At 46.2% G+C, this 13,735-nt stretch overlaps 1 protein-coding gene across 3 annotated transcripts in view; it reads left to right on the top strand.

Annotated features, from left to right (window-relative positions):
- The window catches only part of TRAF3IP1 (TRAF3 interacting protein 1), a 153,601-nt gene that overhangs the window by 17,162 nt on the left and 122,704 nt on the right, over positions 1-13,735 (top strand). For all 3 annotated transcript variants that reach the window (XM_081338874.1, XM_081338875.1, XM_081338876.1), the window contains exon 3: positions 7,000-7,161. In XM_081338874.1, coding sequence (XP_081195000.1) covers positions 7,000-7,161 — 162 coding nt within the window. The remainder of the gene's footprint in view (positions 1-6,999; positions 7,162-13,735) is intronic.

Consider the following 13,735-nt stretch of genomic DNA (forward strand, 5'->3'; position numbering starts at 1 on the left):
ATATAAGGGTAAGGTAGTGTACCAGCAGAGTCTTATCAAAAAGACCTTTGTTGATTTTTACTCTAAGTTGTACGCTAGAGACAAGATTAGTGAGGCAGATATTGATGAATATTTGATGAAAGTTAATATTCCTGTTCTTACGCAAGATCAAAAGGAAGAGATGAACCAATTGATAACTGAGGAAGAAATTTTTTCAGCAATTAAACAATTGAAAGTGGGCAAAGCGCCAGGTACGAATGGATTGACTGCTGTGTATTACAAAAATTTACAGTTAGAGATGGTGAAGCCATTAAGGGAATTGTTTCAGACAATTCAAATGGGAGGAGGGGTACTGCTTTTATCTCTTTGATTCCGAAGGAAGACCAGGATCTCACCCAAGCAAAAAATTATAGGCCAATATCACTTTTGAACACGGACTACAAGATATTTGCTAAAGTTCTAGCTAACAGAGTAATGAGGGTACTGCAACAAGTAATTCATGGTGATGAAACTGGGTTTATAAGTGGTAGACAAATGAAGAACAATGTGAGGCATATAGTAGATTTGTTGGAATTTTTGGAAAGAAACAATCAGATCCCTGCAGCGTTGATCTTCTTGGATGCTGAAAAAGCCTTTGACCAATTGGATTGGCAATTTTTGTTGAAAGTATTAGATAAAATGAAATTTGGGGATAAATTTTTACAACCAATCAGGGCATTATATCAAAAGCAAACAGCCCGCATAATAGTTAATAATAGTTTGACTGAAGTATGCAACATTGAAAAGGGTACAAGGCAGGGGTGCCCGTTGTCACCCTTATTATTTGTTTTAACATTGGAGATATTATTGATTAAAATATGGGGTTCGGATAAAATTAAGGGAATTCAAATGAGAGACCAGGATTATAGATTGAGGGTGTTTGCAGACGATCTGGTTGTTACACTGACTCAGCCTGATTATTCAGTTGTAGAATTGATGGAGATTATAAAGCAATATGGGAAAGTTTCTGGATTTAAGGTTAATACACAAAAAACTAAAATGTTGTCTAAGAATATGACAGTATCACAAAAGGCTGTCTTAGAAGAGCTAACGGGATTTGAAATAGTTAAAAGGGTTAAATATTTGGGGATATATTTGTCACCCTCAAATGTAAAGTTATATAAAAATAATTATGAAAAGTGATGGGGAAAAGTTCAAAAAGAATTAGATAGTTGGAAAAAATTACAATTATCTTTATTGGGAAGAATTGCAGCTGTGAAAATGAATGTTTTGCCAAAATTTTTATTTTTATTTCAAATGATACCTATACTTAAAAAGGATTCAAACTTGGAGGAATGGCAAAAAGGTATTAATAAATTTGTTTGGGCAGGGAAAAGGCCACGAGTTAAATTTAAGATCATGCAGGATACGCGTGAGAGAGGTGGTCTTAAAATGCCTAATTTTAAATTACCGTATATACTTGAGTATAAGCCGACTCGAGTATAAGCCGAGACCCCCAATTTCACCCCCCAAAACTGGAAAAAGTTGTTGACTCGAGTATAAGCCGATCCGCCGTTCTGCAAGCCTCCGCCGCCGGCGGAGGCTGGATCCGCGCTCTGCAAGCCTCTGCCGCCAGCAGAGGCTCGATCCGCCATTTTGCAAGCCTGAATACACAGGAATACCCTGTGTGGCCGCGGCTCTCGGGGAAGCCCTGGCTGTCCGCTTCCTCGCTCCACGCTGCCATTCGGGGCCCGCGCGTTCCCCGGGCAAATCGCGGCGCCCAGCAGGCGAGGAAACACGCCCGCTCCAGTCGCCCCCCCTTCCCTCAGGAGACGCGAAGCAAGTGACCGCCCGGAGCTTACCGAGGACTTGCTTCGGTGCTTCCAGGATCACGCGCACCTCTCCCAAGCCGCCGCCGTCTGGAGACCTGCCGAAGTTTGGGGAGGTTTGGGGAGGTGCGCGCGCACCTCCCCAAACCTCCCCAAACGTCGGCAGGTCTCCGGACCTCCGTGCCCTGCCTGCCTGCTTCTTTCCGCTGCGGAAAGAAGCAGACCTCCGCGCCCTGCCTGCCTGCTTCTTTCCGCAGCGGAAAGAAGCAGGCAGGCAGGGCACGGAGTTCTGCTTCTTTCCGCAGCGGAAAGAAGCAGGCAAGCAGGGCACGGAGGTCTGCTTCTTTCCGCAGCGGAAAGAAGCAGACCTCCGCGCCCTGCTTGCCTGCTTCTTTCCGCTGCGGAAAGAAGCAGGCAAGCAGGGCGCGGAGGTCTGCTTCTTTCCGCAGCGGAAAGAAGCAGGCAAGCAGGGCGCGGAGGTCTGCTTCTTTCCGCAGCGGAAAGAAGCAGGCAGGCAGGGCGCGGAGGTCTGCTTCTTTCCGCAGCGGAAAGAAGCAGGCAAGCAGGGCGCGGAGGTCTGCTTCTTTCCGCAGCGGAAAGAAGCAGGCAGGCAGGGCGCGGAGGTCGCCCCCCCTTCCCTCAGGAGACGCGAAGCAAGTGACCGCCCGGAGCTTACCGAGGACTTGCTTCGGTGCTTCCAGGATCGCGTGCACCTCTCCCAAGCCGCCGCCGTCTGGAGACCTGCCGAAGTTTGGGGAGGTTTGGGGAGGTGCGCGCGCACCTCCCCAAACCTCCCCAAACGTCGGCAGGTCTCCGGACCTCCGTGCCCTGCCTGCCTGCTTCTTTCCGCTGCGGAAAGAAGCAGACCTCCGCGCCCTGCCTGCCTGCTTCTTTCCGCAGCGGAAAGAAGCAGGCAGGCAGGGCACGGAGTTCTGCTTCTTTCCGCAGCGGAAAGAAGCAGGCAAGCAGGGCACGGAGGTCTGCTTCTTTCCGCAGCGGAAAGAAGCAGACCTCCGCGCCCTGCTTGCCTGCTTCTTTCCGCTGCGGAAAGAAGCAGGCAAGCAGGGCGCGGAGGTCTGCTTCTTTCTGCAGCGGAAAGAAGCAGGCAGGCAGGGCACGGAGGTCTGCTTCTTTCCGCAGCGGAAAGAAGCAGGCAAGCAGGGCGCGGAGGTCTGCTTCTTTCCGCAGCGGAAAGAAGCAGGCAGGCAGGGCACGGAGGTCTGCTTCTTTCCGCAGCGGAAAGAAGCAGGCAAGCAGGGCGCGGAGGTCTGCTTCTTTCCGCAGCGGAAAGAAGCAGGCAGGCAGGGCACGGAGGTCTGCTTCTTTCCGCAGCGGAAAGAAGCAGGCAAGCAGGGCGCGGAGGTCTGCTTCTTTCCGCAGCGGAAAGAAGCAGGCAAGCAGGGCGCGGAGGTCTGCTTCTTTCCGCAGCGGAAAGAAGCAGGCAGGCAGGGCACGGAGGTCTGCTTCTTTCTGCAGCGGAAAGAAGCAGGCAAGCAGGGCGCGGAGGTCTGCTTCTTTCCGCAGCGGAAAGAAGCAGGCAGGCAGGGCACGGAGGTCTGCTTCTTTCCGCAGCGGAAAGAAGCAGGCAGGCAGGGCGCGGAGGTCTGCTTCTTTCCGCAGCGGAAAGAAGCAGGCAGGCAGGGCGCGGAGGTCTGCTTCTTTCCGCAGCGGAAAGAAGCAGGCAGGCAGGGCGCGGAGGTCTGCTTCTTTCCGCAGCGGAAAGAAGCAGGGAAGCAGGGCACGGAGGTCTGCTTCTTTCCGCAGCGGAAAGAAGCAGACCTCCGTGCCCTGCTTGCCTGCTTCTTTCCGCTGCGGAAAGAAGCAGGCAAGCAGGGCGCGGAGGTCTGCTTCTTTCTGCAGCGGAAAGAAGCAGGCAGGCAGGGCGCGGAGGTCTGCTTCTTTCCGCAGCGGAAAGAAGCAGGCAAGCAGGGCGCGGAGGTCTGCTTCTTTCCGCAGCGGAAAGAAGCAGGCAGGCAGGGCACGGAGGTCTGCTTCTTTCCGCAGCGGAAAGAAGCAGGCAAGCAGGGCGCGGAGGTCTGCTTCTTTCCGCAGCGGAAAGAAGCAGGCAGGCAGGGCACGGAGGTCTGCTTCTTTCCGCAGCGGAAAGAAGCAGGCAAGCAGGGCGCGGAGGTCTGCTTCTTTCCGCAGCGGAAAGAAGCAGGCAGGCAGGGCACGGAGGTCTGCTTCTTTCCGCAGCGGAAAGAAGCAGGCACGCAGGGCGCGGAGGTCTGCTTCTTTCCGCAGCGGAAAGAAGCAGGCAGGCAGGGCACGGAGGTCTGCTTCTTTCCGCAGCGGAAAGAAGCAGGCAAGCAGGGCGCGGAGGTCTGCTTCTTTCCGCAGCGGAAAGAAGCAGGCAGGCAGGGCACGGAGGTCTGCTTCTTTCCGCAGCGGAAAGAAGCAGGCAAGCAGGGCGCGGAGGTCTGCTTCTTTCCGCAGCGAAAAGAAGCAGGCAGGCAGGGCGCGGAGGTCTGCTTCTTTCCGCAGCGGAAAGAAGCAGGCAAGCAGGGCGCGGAGGTCTGCTTCTTTCCGCAGCGGAAAGAAGCAGGCAGGCAGGGCGCGGAGGTCTGCTTCTTTCCGCAGCGGAAAGAAGCAGGCAAGCAGGGCGCGGAGGTCTGCTTCTTTCCGCAGCGGAAAGAAGCAGACCTCCGTGCCCTGCTTGCCTGCTTCTTTCCGCTGCGGAAAGAAGCAGGCAAGCAGGGCGCGGAGGTCTGCTTCTTTCTGCAGCGGAAAGAAGCAGGCAGGCAGGGCACGGAGGTCTGCTTCTTTCCGCAGCGGAAAGAAGCAGGCAAGCAGGGCGCGGAAGTCTGCTTCTTTCCGCAGCGGAAAGAAGCAGGCAGGCAGGGCACGGAGGTCTGCTTCTTTCCGCAGCGGAAAGAAGCAGGCAAGCAGGGCGCGGAGGTCTGCTTCTTTCCGCAGCGGAAAGAAGCAGGCAGGCAGGGCACGGAGGTCTGCTTCTTTCTGCAGCGGAAAGAAGCAGGCAAGCAGGGCGCGGAGCTCTGCTTCTTTCCGCAGCGGAAAGAAGCAGGCAGGCAGGGCACGGAGGTCTGCTTCTTTCCGCAGCGGAAAGAAGCAGGCAGGCAGGGCGCGGAGGTCTGCTTCTTTCCGCAGCGGAAAGAAGCAGGCAGGCAGGGCGCGGAGGTCTGCTTCTTTCCGCAGCGGAAAGAAGCAGGCAAGCAGGGCGCGGAGGTCTGCTTCTTTCCGCAGCGGAAAGAAGCAGGCAAGCAGGGCGCGGAGGTCTGCGTCTTTCCGCAGCGGAAAGAAGCAGGCAGGCAGGGCGCGGAGGTCTGCTTCTTTCCGCAGCGGAAAGAAGCAGGCAAGCAGGGCACGGAGTTCTGCTTCTTTCCGCAGCGGAAAGAAGCAGGCAAGCAGGGCGCGGAGGTCTGCTTCTTTCCGCAGCGGAAAGAAGCAGACCTCCGCGCCCTGCTTGCCTGGTTCTTTCCGCAGCGGAAAGAAGCAGACCTCCGCGCCCTGCCTGCCTGCTTCTTTCCGCAGCGGAAAGAAGCAGGCAGGCAGGGCACGGAGGTCCGGAGACCTGCCGAGGTTTGGGGAGGTGCGCGCGCACCTCCCCAAACCTCCCCAAACTTCGGCAGGTCTGCGGACGGCGGTGGCTTGGGAGAGGTGCGCGCGATCCCGGAAGCACCAAAGCCTCGGCCGCGCACAAGTCCTCGGTAAGTTTTTTTGTTGACTGGAGTATAAGCCGAAGTGGAATTTTTCAGCCCAAAAAGTGGGCTGAAAAATTCGGCTTATACTCAAGTATTTACGGTATATTATGAAGCTGCTGCTTTGTCAGCGATAAGTGATTGGTTTAATCTAACACAAGCGAGATTACTAAATCTTGAAGGCCATGATTTGTTATTTGGATGGCATGCATACTTATTGTATGATAAGAAGGTGGATAATGTGTTCAAGGTACATATTTTAAGGTATGCTCTGTTGCGAGTTTGGAAAAAGTATAGACACAAGTTAAATTATAAGATACCTATATGGGCAATACCGAAACACGCAATAGAAAATATAAATGTTGGGTTTAAACATGATGTGACTACATATAAGGAAATTTTAAGTTTGGAAAGGAATGTATGGCAATTAAAGCCATATAATATCTTAAGAGAAGGAAAGATTGTACAAACTTGGTTTCAGTATGGGCAATTACAAGCCAGGTGGAGGGAAAACCAGAAAATTGGTTTTTCAATGATTGATGAAAATTTGGTAAAGCAAATTAGAGATCAAGGTCAAGCACATATTAAAAGGATATATCTTGCATTGATAGAAATTGATTCAGAGACAGAACTTGTTAAAGATTGTATGATAAAGTGGGCTCAGAATTTTCAAGAAGTCATTACAATGGATACTTGGGAAAAGATTTGGGTGAGAAATGTAAAATTTACGCAAGCTCAAAATTTAAGAGAGAACTTTTATAAAATGTTTTATAGGTGGCACTTAGATCCTAAAAAATTAGCAAGTATGTATCCGAACTGCCAGCCCAAATATTGGAGGTGTGGCGGTGAAGATGCAACTTATTTTCATATATGGTGGACCTGTAAAAAGGTTAAAGCTTTTTGGATTAAAATTTGGTGGAACATGCAAAAGATATTCAAGAAAAAGATAAAGTTTTGTCCGCAACTGTTTTTATTGGGCATCATTGTGGACACTAAATTGATGTTGAACTTAATTACGGCAGCGAGACTTTTAGTAGCGCAATATTGGAAGAAGGAAGAACTGCCGACTATAGAAGAATGGACTTTAAAAGTCTCCAATCTGGCGGAAATGGCAAAGATCTCAGCGTACTTGAAAGATCAGTCGCAACAGAGATACATTGTGGAGTGGAGAAGATGGATTGATTATATCCAGAATAAATATGGGACTAAAAAGTTTCATCTAGCACTTGAATAAGTATTGATGTGATATTTAAATTGCTTGTAGTTATTTTATAAGAGTTAAAGTGTGATAGATTTAATATTTTATTGTTGTTTGCATAAGGTAGACTATGATTGTTTGTATTTTTATACCCTGTATTTAGCTCTGGGAAGTCGGGGAGGGGGGAGGGGGAGGTGAGGGAGGTGTCGGGGGGGTTGGGGAGAGGGGAGGGGGTTGGGGATTTTGTCTTTTTTAAAAAAAATGTATTGTAAAACTTTTCAATAAAAAAAAATCTAGTATCACAATTTATATTGAAAACTGTAGAGTTTATTTAACACTATATTGTTTTATTCAGGATAAAGATGCAAAAATCATCTTTCTTCAGAAAGCAATTGATGTGGTCATCATGGTGACAGGAGAGTATCTGGCAGTGAAACCTGCACGTGTTGTTGCAGGACATGAACCTGAAAGAACAAATGAATTTCTCCAAGCAATTGCTAAATGCTGTCTCAATAAGGTAAGATGTTAGTAATTTGTGAAATATTATCTTAATCGAATTTTAAATACAATTTCAAAGACTAACAGAAGGAGAGGTGGTTTCGGGAAAGATTGGACTCAAAAAAAGCTGAAATGACTGTTGTGGGGGAGAATTAAGCTTATCTCTCTTTATCCGATGTTAATATAACACACACACACACACACACACATATGTGTGTGTGTGTGTGTATGTATATATATATATATATATATATATATATATATATATATATATATATATATATATATATATATATATATATATATATATATATATATATATATATATATATATATATATATATATATATATACATATATATATATATATATATATAAAAAAAAATTACGCAAATATGAGCTGTCACTATTGTGACTACTGCCTGTCGATGGCCTTCGGTTAGGCTGAAACAGGAAATAAAGATTTGTCCCATGTTTGTGGCCTAGCAAGGTAATCTAAATAGTTAACAAGCATTTAACACACACACACACACACATATATATACATATATACATATATACATATATACATATATACATATATACATACATACATACATATACATATACATATACATATACATATACATATACATATACATATACATATACATATACATATACATATACATATACATATACATATAATATATATATATATATATATATATATATATATATATATATATATATATATATATATATAAATATGTTCCTTAATTAAATTAAAAACACGAATCCCAGGCATATTGAAACTGAAGCAAGAAATTCAAACACTGGAACAAGGTAAAAAACTAAAACAGTTTTTAATAAAATCGAGCTTTCGTTGGCCAAACTGCCAACATCATCAGGATAAAAGCGCTGGAGCAGTGAAACTACGTTTATATCATTGGCGTTTTTGCGCTCCGCTCATAGAGCATGTCACCGGTCTGTTCTTTTCTGCCGGCCGTATTTTCTCGAGCTGCCGCACACTCGTTTTTGTAGGCTGCGATTGTCTGACTGCTGTCTGAGGGTGATCGCTATCCGTTCTATCAGTCATAGCCATTGCTCTTGTCATTGCAAGTGTTCTCATACAGAAGGATCTTAATGGTTGCTCTTCCTCTTTCTTACGTTCTGTGGTGTGGGGTCATTGTGTAATTATGCAATCCTGATCCTGGTTTGGCAATATGCCCTGTAAGTGTTCACATTGTCTGCGTTCATGTTGTCCGTGCCATTCCTTTTCCCAATCCTAAGGGCTTGGTATGCAGGGGGGAGGTCTATATGACAGTTGATTGAGAGGTGGTCGGAATACCAGGCTTCTTTGAACAATCGTCCACCTTTGGTGTTGTCACGGGTGATCGCCTTAACCCCCGCCAGATCAAAGGTGTGATTGTATGTGGCCATGTGTGCCCACACCTGTGAATGTTGTTCCTGTCTTCTGATTGCAAGCTCGTGTTCGTGTATGCTAGTCCTCAGCCATTTGGCAGTCTCCCCAATATAATTATAGTGGCTGTTCTCACATGCCATCTTATATATGACTCAGTACTTCTCTTCATTGGGCAGCGGATATTTTGGGCGCATGACATGAGCACGCAAGTTCTGATCAGGTTTATGGGCAACACTGACTTTATAGGGGGCCAGTATGCGCGCCGTGGCCTTAGATACACCATGAATGTAAGGCAGTGTTATCCGTGCCATCGAGATGTTTTCATATTGGTTATGGACAGGCTCACATGGTTTGCTATATCACCTGATGAAATTTGGTGGATAGCCATTGCTTCTGCAGGCACAGTAAAGATGGCACCTTTCCTCCTTTTTCACCTTGTGCATGCTGCAGTGCGTATCCACTCGCTTAAAAAGGGTTCTAATACAGCTAACTGTCATAGTTCCGATGAATGAGACAAATCAAACAAATTGCAGGCATACTATTTATCTAAAAAGTCTTAGTAATGAAACAAAACATCGGCACTCATGGAGGGATGCCAGAATCTGAAATCTCCTTCCCCCAAACCCATCATAACACACATACAATCCCCGTACTTATCTACAGTTGCAAGAAAAAGTATGTGAACCCTTTGGGATTACGTGGAGTTTTGCATGAATTGGCCATAAAATGCTCTCTAAACGTCATGTAAGTCACAATAATAGAAAAACACAGTCGGCTTAAAATAATACTACACAAACATTAGCTGTTGTCATGTTTTAATTGAACATAAGATGGAAACATTCACAGTGCAGGGTGGAAAAAGTATGTGAACCTTTGAACTTAATAACTGGTTGACCCTCCTTTGGCAGCAATAACCTTACAAATGGAAAGGCAGTTTCCAAAGCCTTCCTCCCTCACCGAGGGAACCCTGAGTAATCTGGGGGACGGGGCGCTGGCCGGGCTGGGCCTTGTGGTGAAAAAATAAGACATCACCTGAAAACAAGCCCTAATGGATCTTTTGGACCAAAAGTAAATATAAGGCCCAGGCTTATTTTGGGGGAAACACGGTAGCTAAGCAAACAACATAAATCATACTAGGATACTAAAAAAATCCCAATATAAATTGTAAGATACAAGCAGCAAAGTTATAGTCATAAGAAGATAAGGATAGGTAATAGGAAAGATAAGGAGTATCATAGTAATACAGCTTTACTAAGTATTTTGTCAGTGTTGTAGGAATTAGTTGTTAAACAGAGTGATGGCATGGGGAAAAAATTGTTCTTATGACTAGATGTTCTTGTGTGCAATGCCCTATAATATCAACCTTATTAACTCTCAAGGCTTTTTTCCCACTATGTATTCTAAATGGACTGTGATTAGTGTGTGTGTGTGTGTGTGTGTATTTTTTCATTTTAACCATTGCCTACCCACTGCAGGATAAAGGCCTCTGGCACATGTTTCCAACCCATACAGTCCTGAGCTTTCTTTTACCAATTGGGCCCTCAAAACCTGCTGATATTGTTGATCCATCTTGTTTTAGAGCTCTTATTATATAAGGTATATTATATTCTATAATATCTCAAGATTTAAAATGGACATCTAACATCAAAAATGTCATCAGAAAAGCACAACAAAGAATGTTCTTCCTGTGCCAACTCAGAAAACTTAAACTGCCCAGGGAACTGCTGATACAATTCTACAAAGGAATTATTGAGTCCGTTATTTGCACCTCTATAACTGTCTGGTTTAGCACTGCAACCAAGAAAGACAGGCATGGACTTCAATGAATACTTAGAACTGCAGAAAAAGCAATTGCTACCAGCCTGCTTTCCATTGAGGACCTGTATACTTCATGAGCAAGAAAGAGAGCTGTGAAAATATCTACAGACCCCTCTCCTCCTGGAATAAACTATTTCAACTTCTTCCCTCATGATGATGCTATATTCCTGCCAATTTAGTATCATTTGCAAATTTGATGAGTTCCCCTTCTATTCCCTCATCTAAATCATTTATGAAGATATTGAAAAGTATTGGGCCTAAGCAGGGCTTTTTTTCTCATAGAACGCTCAGAACGGCTTTCCGGCACTTTTTTTTTGCAAAAAAAAGCTCCCTCTGAAAGCCTATTGCTAGGCAATCTTGGCCCTTTTTTATTACTCGTGGACTTCAACTCCCAGAAATCCTGCGCCAGCCATGCTGAGGGGAAAGGGAGAGGTTTCCAAGCTGAGCCATGCTGGCTCAGGAATTCTGGGAATTGAAGTCCTTGAGTCATAAAAGACACTGCACTAGAAGAGGACATTAAAATTATTTACAGGATTACTTCTTTAGGAACTAAACTTTGAGAATGTAAAACAGCTAATTCAAAAAAGCCAACAGGAAAGAACCTCACATTTTTCATCTGCTTCTGTCTTAGATAAATTAATAATCTATTTTCTATGTTAACATCTCTGCAACAGTATAACAAAGTTTTGGATGATGGAATTATTTTTTATCTAAGGATAACTAATGATAACAGCTCTTAAATCTGTTATTTTGTTTTATTTTTTGCACAAAAAATTATATAATTTGCATTTGCATTCATTTACAAATAGAATATGTTGTTAAAATGTATTGGTGTTGAAATAATTAGTGCACACATATACCTAAAACCAGTTTATTGAATTTGGCAATTGTACTAAAAAAATCTCATTGTCAGCCAATATAATTTATTTAATTTGAAATCAAGTTAAAAATTGATTTAAATTATTTTATTAAAAGAAATTAATGGCAATTCTTTTATAAGAAGTTGCCTCAAACAAAATGAGTTTGACATGCCTGCTCTAGATAGTTGAATGCTCCAAAATAAATTCTAGACCATGCAGCCTACCAAGCACCTTTGGACAGAGCACAGACTTTTTTTTTAAAGTAATAAAATCACCACCACTGCCCTGAAAGTCATGTTGCCTAGTGCCTCCATGGCTTACCATGACCACGAACTCCAACACTGTAGATACTCCTCTAGTCACCAAATCATTGATTAGCCCACCAGCATTCCTTTGCAGACCACAAAGATTTTTAATTTATCAGTGTGGGCCTTTCCCTCCTACAAGTTGCAGAGACCTCTTCTAGATTTTCCTCTTGCCTTTCTTTCCGAGTTAACTCCTTGGTCTGTCATTGAGCAAAATTGGCTTTGTTGGGAAGCATATTATCATTTGATGTATATTTAACATATGTTCTACCTTTATTTACCAATTATATAATATTTGTAGCAAATCCACATGGCAAGGTTTGGGGCAGCTTACAATATTTTTAAAATCATAAGATTAAAACATAAAAGCAGGGCTTTTTTTCTGCATCACCTGGCCTGCACCGCCTCCACTGTCCGCACCGCACAGCCCCGCCGTATAGAGCGGGCCCCGCTGCTCCCACAGCACCAGCCATGCCGGCTCCAGCCCCAGGGGGCAGCCCGCCACCAACACCCCTTGCACCCGTGACTGCAGCAGCGCCCCCCCACCTCCTGCACCTGCCAAGATGAGAGTTCCGGCACCTTTTTTTTTTTTTTAGAAAAAAAGCACTGGGCCTAAGATGGAACCTTGTGGTACTCCACTGCTTACTTCCCTCCATGTAGATGTAGTATCATTAAGGACTACTTGTTGAGTATGGTTTGTCAGCCAGTTAGAAATCCATCTGGTGGTGATGCTATCTATCCCTTCTATGTAGAGTAAGAACCTTCTATGTAACATTTTTTTCAAATATTTAAAACATGCTGTTATTTTTCCCCTATTCTAAATATATCTAGTGTCTTCAGTTTTCATAGGATGTGATTTTTAATTTCCTAACTATTATGGCTCTTCCAATTTCTTTGAATCCTTCCAATTTCTTTGAATCCTCTGTGAAGTGCAGTACTCAGACACAGTATTTGAAATGAGATCTGAGCAAAACCAAATAAAAGGAACTATTGCCATGATTTGCTAATGTTGATGCAAAAAAATAATGCAAATCCTTTCTTTGCCACCATTTCTCACTTCTGGGTCATACACAATTTGTAATCAATGATTATTTCATGATCTTTTCCACAAATGTTATTAAGAATATATGCGTTACCGTATTTTCCGGCGTATAAGACGACTTTTGAACCCCTGAAAATCACCTCAAAAGTTGGGGGGTCGTCTTATACGCCGGGTCGTCTTATACGCCGGGAAAAAAACACCTTCGGATCTTTTTTCTGCTGGGCGGCGGGATCGCTGGGTGAATGGAGGCAGGCGATGGCGACCCGTGGTTAAGCGGCCGACGGCGAACGGGTGATAGAGGGCAAACTCGTCAGCTTCTGGGGCGGCTACTGCAGCTGCTGCCGTTGCTCGCTCAAGGACTGGCCGTGCTAGCGCCTCCAATGCTGGATGACAGGTCCCTGATTAGAGGAGCGGGACTAGCCCGCGCCCGTCGTCTCGAGCAGCCGCTGCCCTGTTTCCCTCCCTGTTTCCCTGCTCCGCCTGCTCTGTGATTGGCCCAGCTTTGCTCCTTTCCCGCCAAAGGGATGTCTCGCCTTATTGTCTCTGAGCTCTCTCGCCTGCTGCGCTGCTGCTCTCAGTTCCGCACTCCGAGCAAGCAATTCTTGTGGTCAGCGCGAGTCAGGTAGTGCCTCGGCGGGAGCAAAGGCTCTCCCTTCCTACGGTCGAGCGGGGCGCCTCTGGGGACCGCCTGCCCGTCCTCTCGTCGGGGACCTGACAGCCAAGCATTGGAGGTGCTAGCACGGCCACTCCTTGAGCGAGCAACGGCAGCAGCTGCAGTAGCCGCCCCAGAAGCTGACGAGTTTGCCTTCCATCACCCGTTCGCCGTCGGCCGCTTAACCACGGGTCGCCATCGCCTGGGGAAGGACGACAAACAGGAAGTTTTCTCGACTTCCTTGCCGCCGCCACGGCCGCTGCCTCTTCGCAGAAACACGACTCCCGCTCGGCTGGAGCCCTGGGCTGAATGGAGGCAGGCGATGGCGACCCGTGGTTAAGCGGCCGACGGCGAACGGGTGATGGAAGGCAAACTCGTCAGCTTCTGGGGCGGCTACTGCAGCTGCTGCCGTTGCTCGCTCAAGGACTGGCCGTGCTAGCGCCTCCAATGCTTGGCTGTCAGGTCCCCGACGAGAGGACGGGCAGGCGGTCCCCAGAGGCGCCCCGCTCGA

Source organism: Vipera berus, assembly GCF_964194415.1.
Source record: "Vipera berus genome assembly, chromosome: 1".
Lineage (NCBI taxonomy): Eukaryota > Metazoa > Chordata > Lepidosauria > Squamata > Viperidae > Vipera > Vipera berus.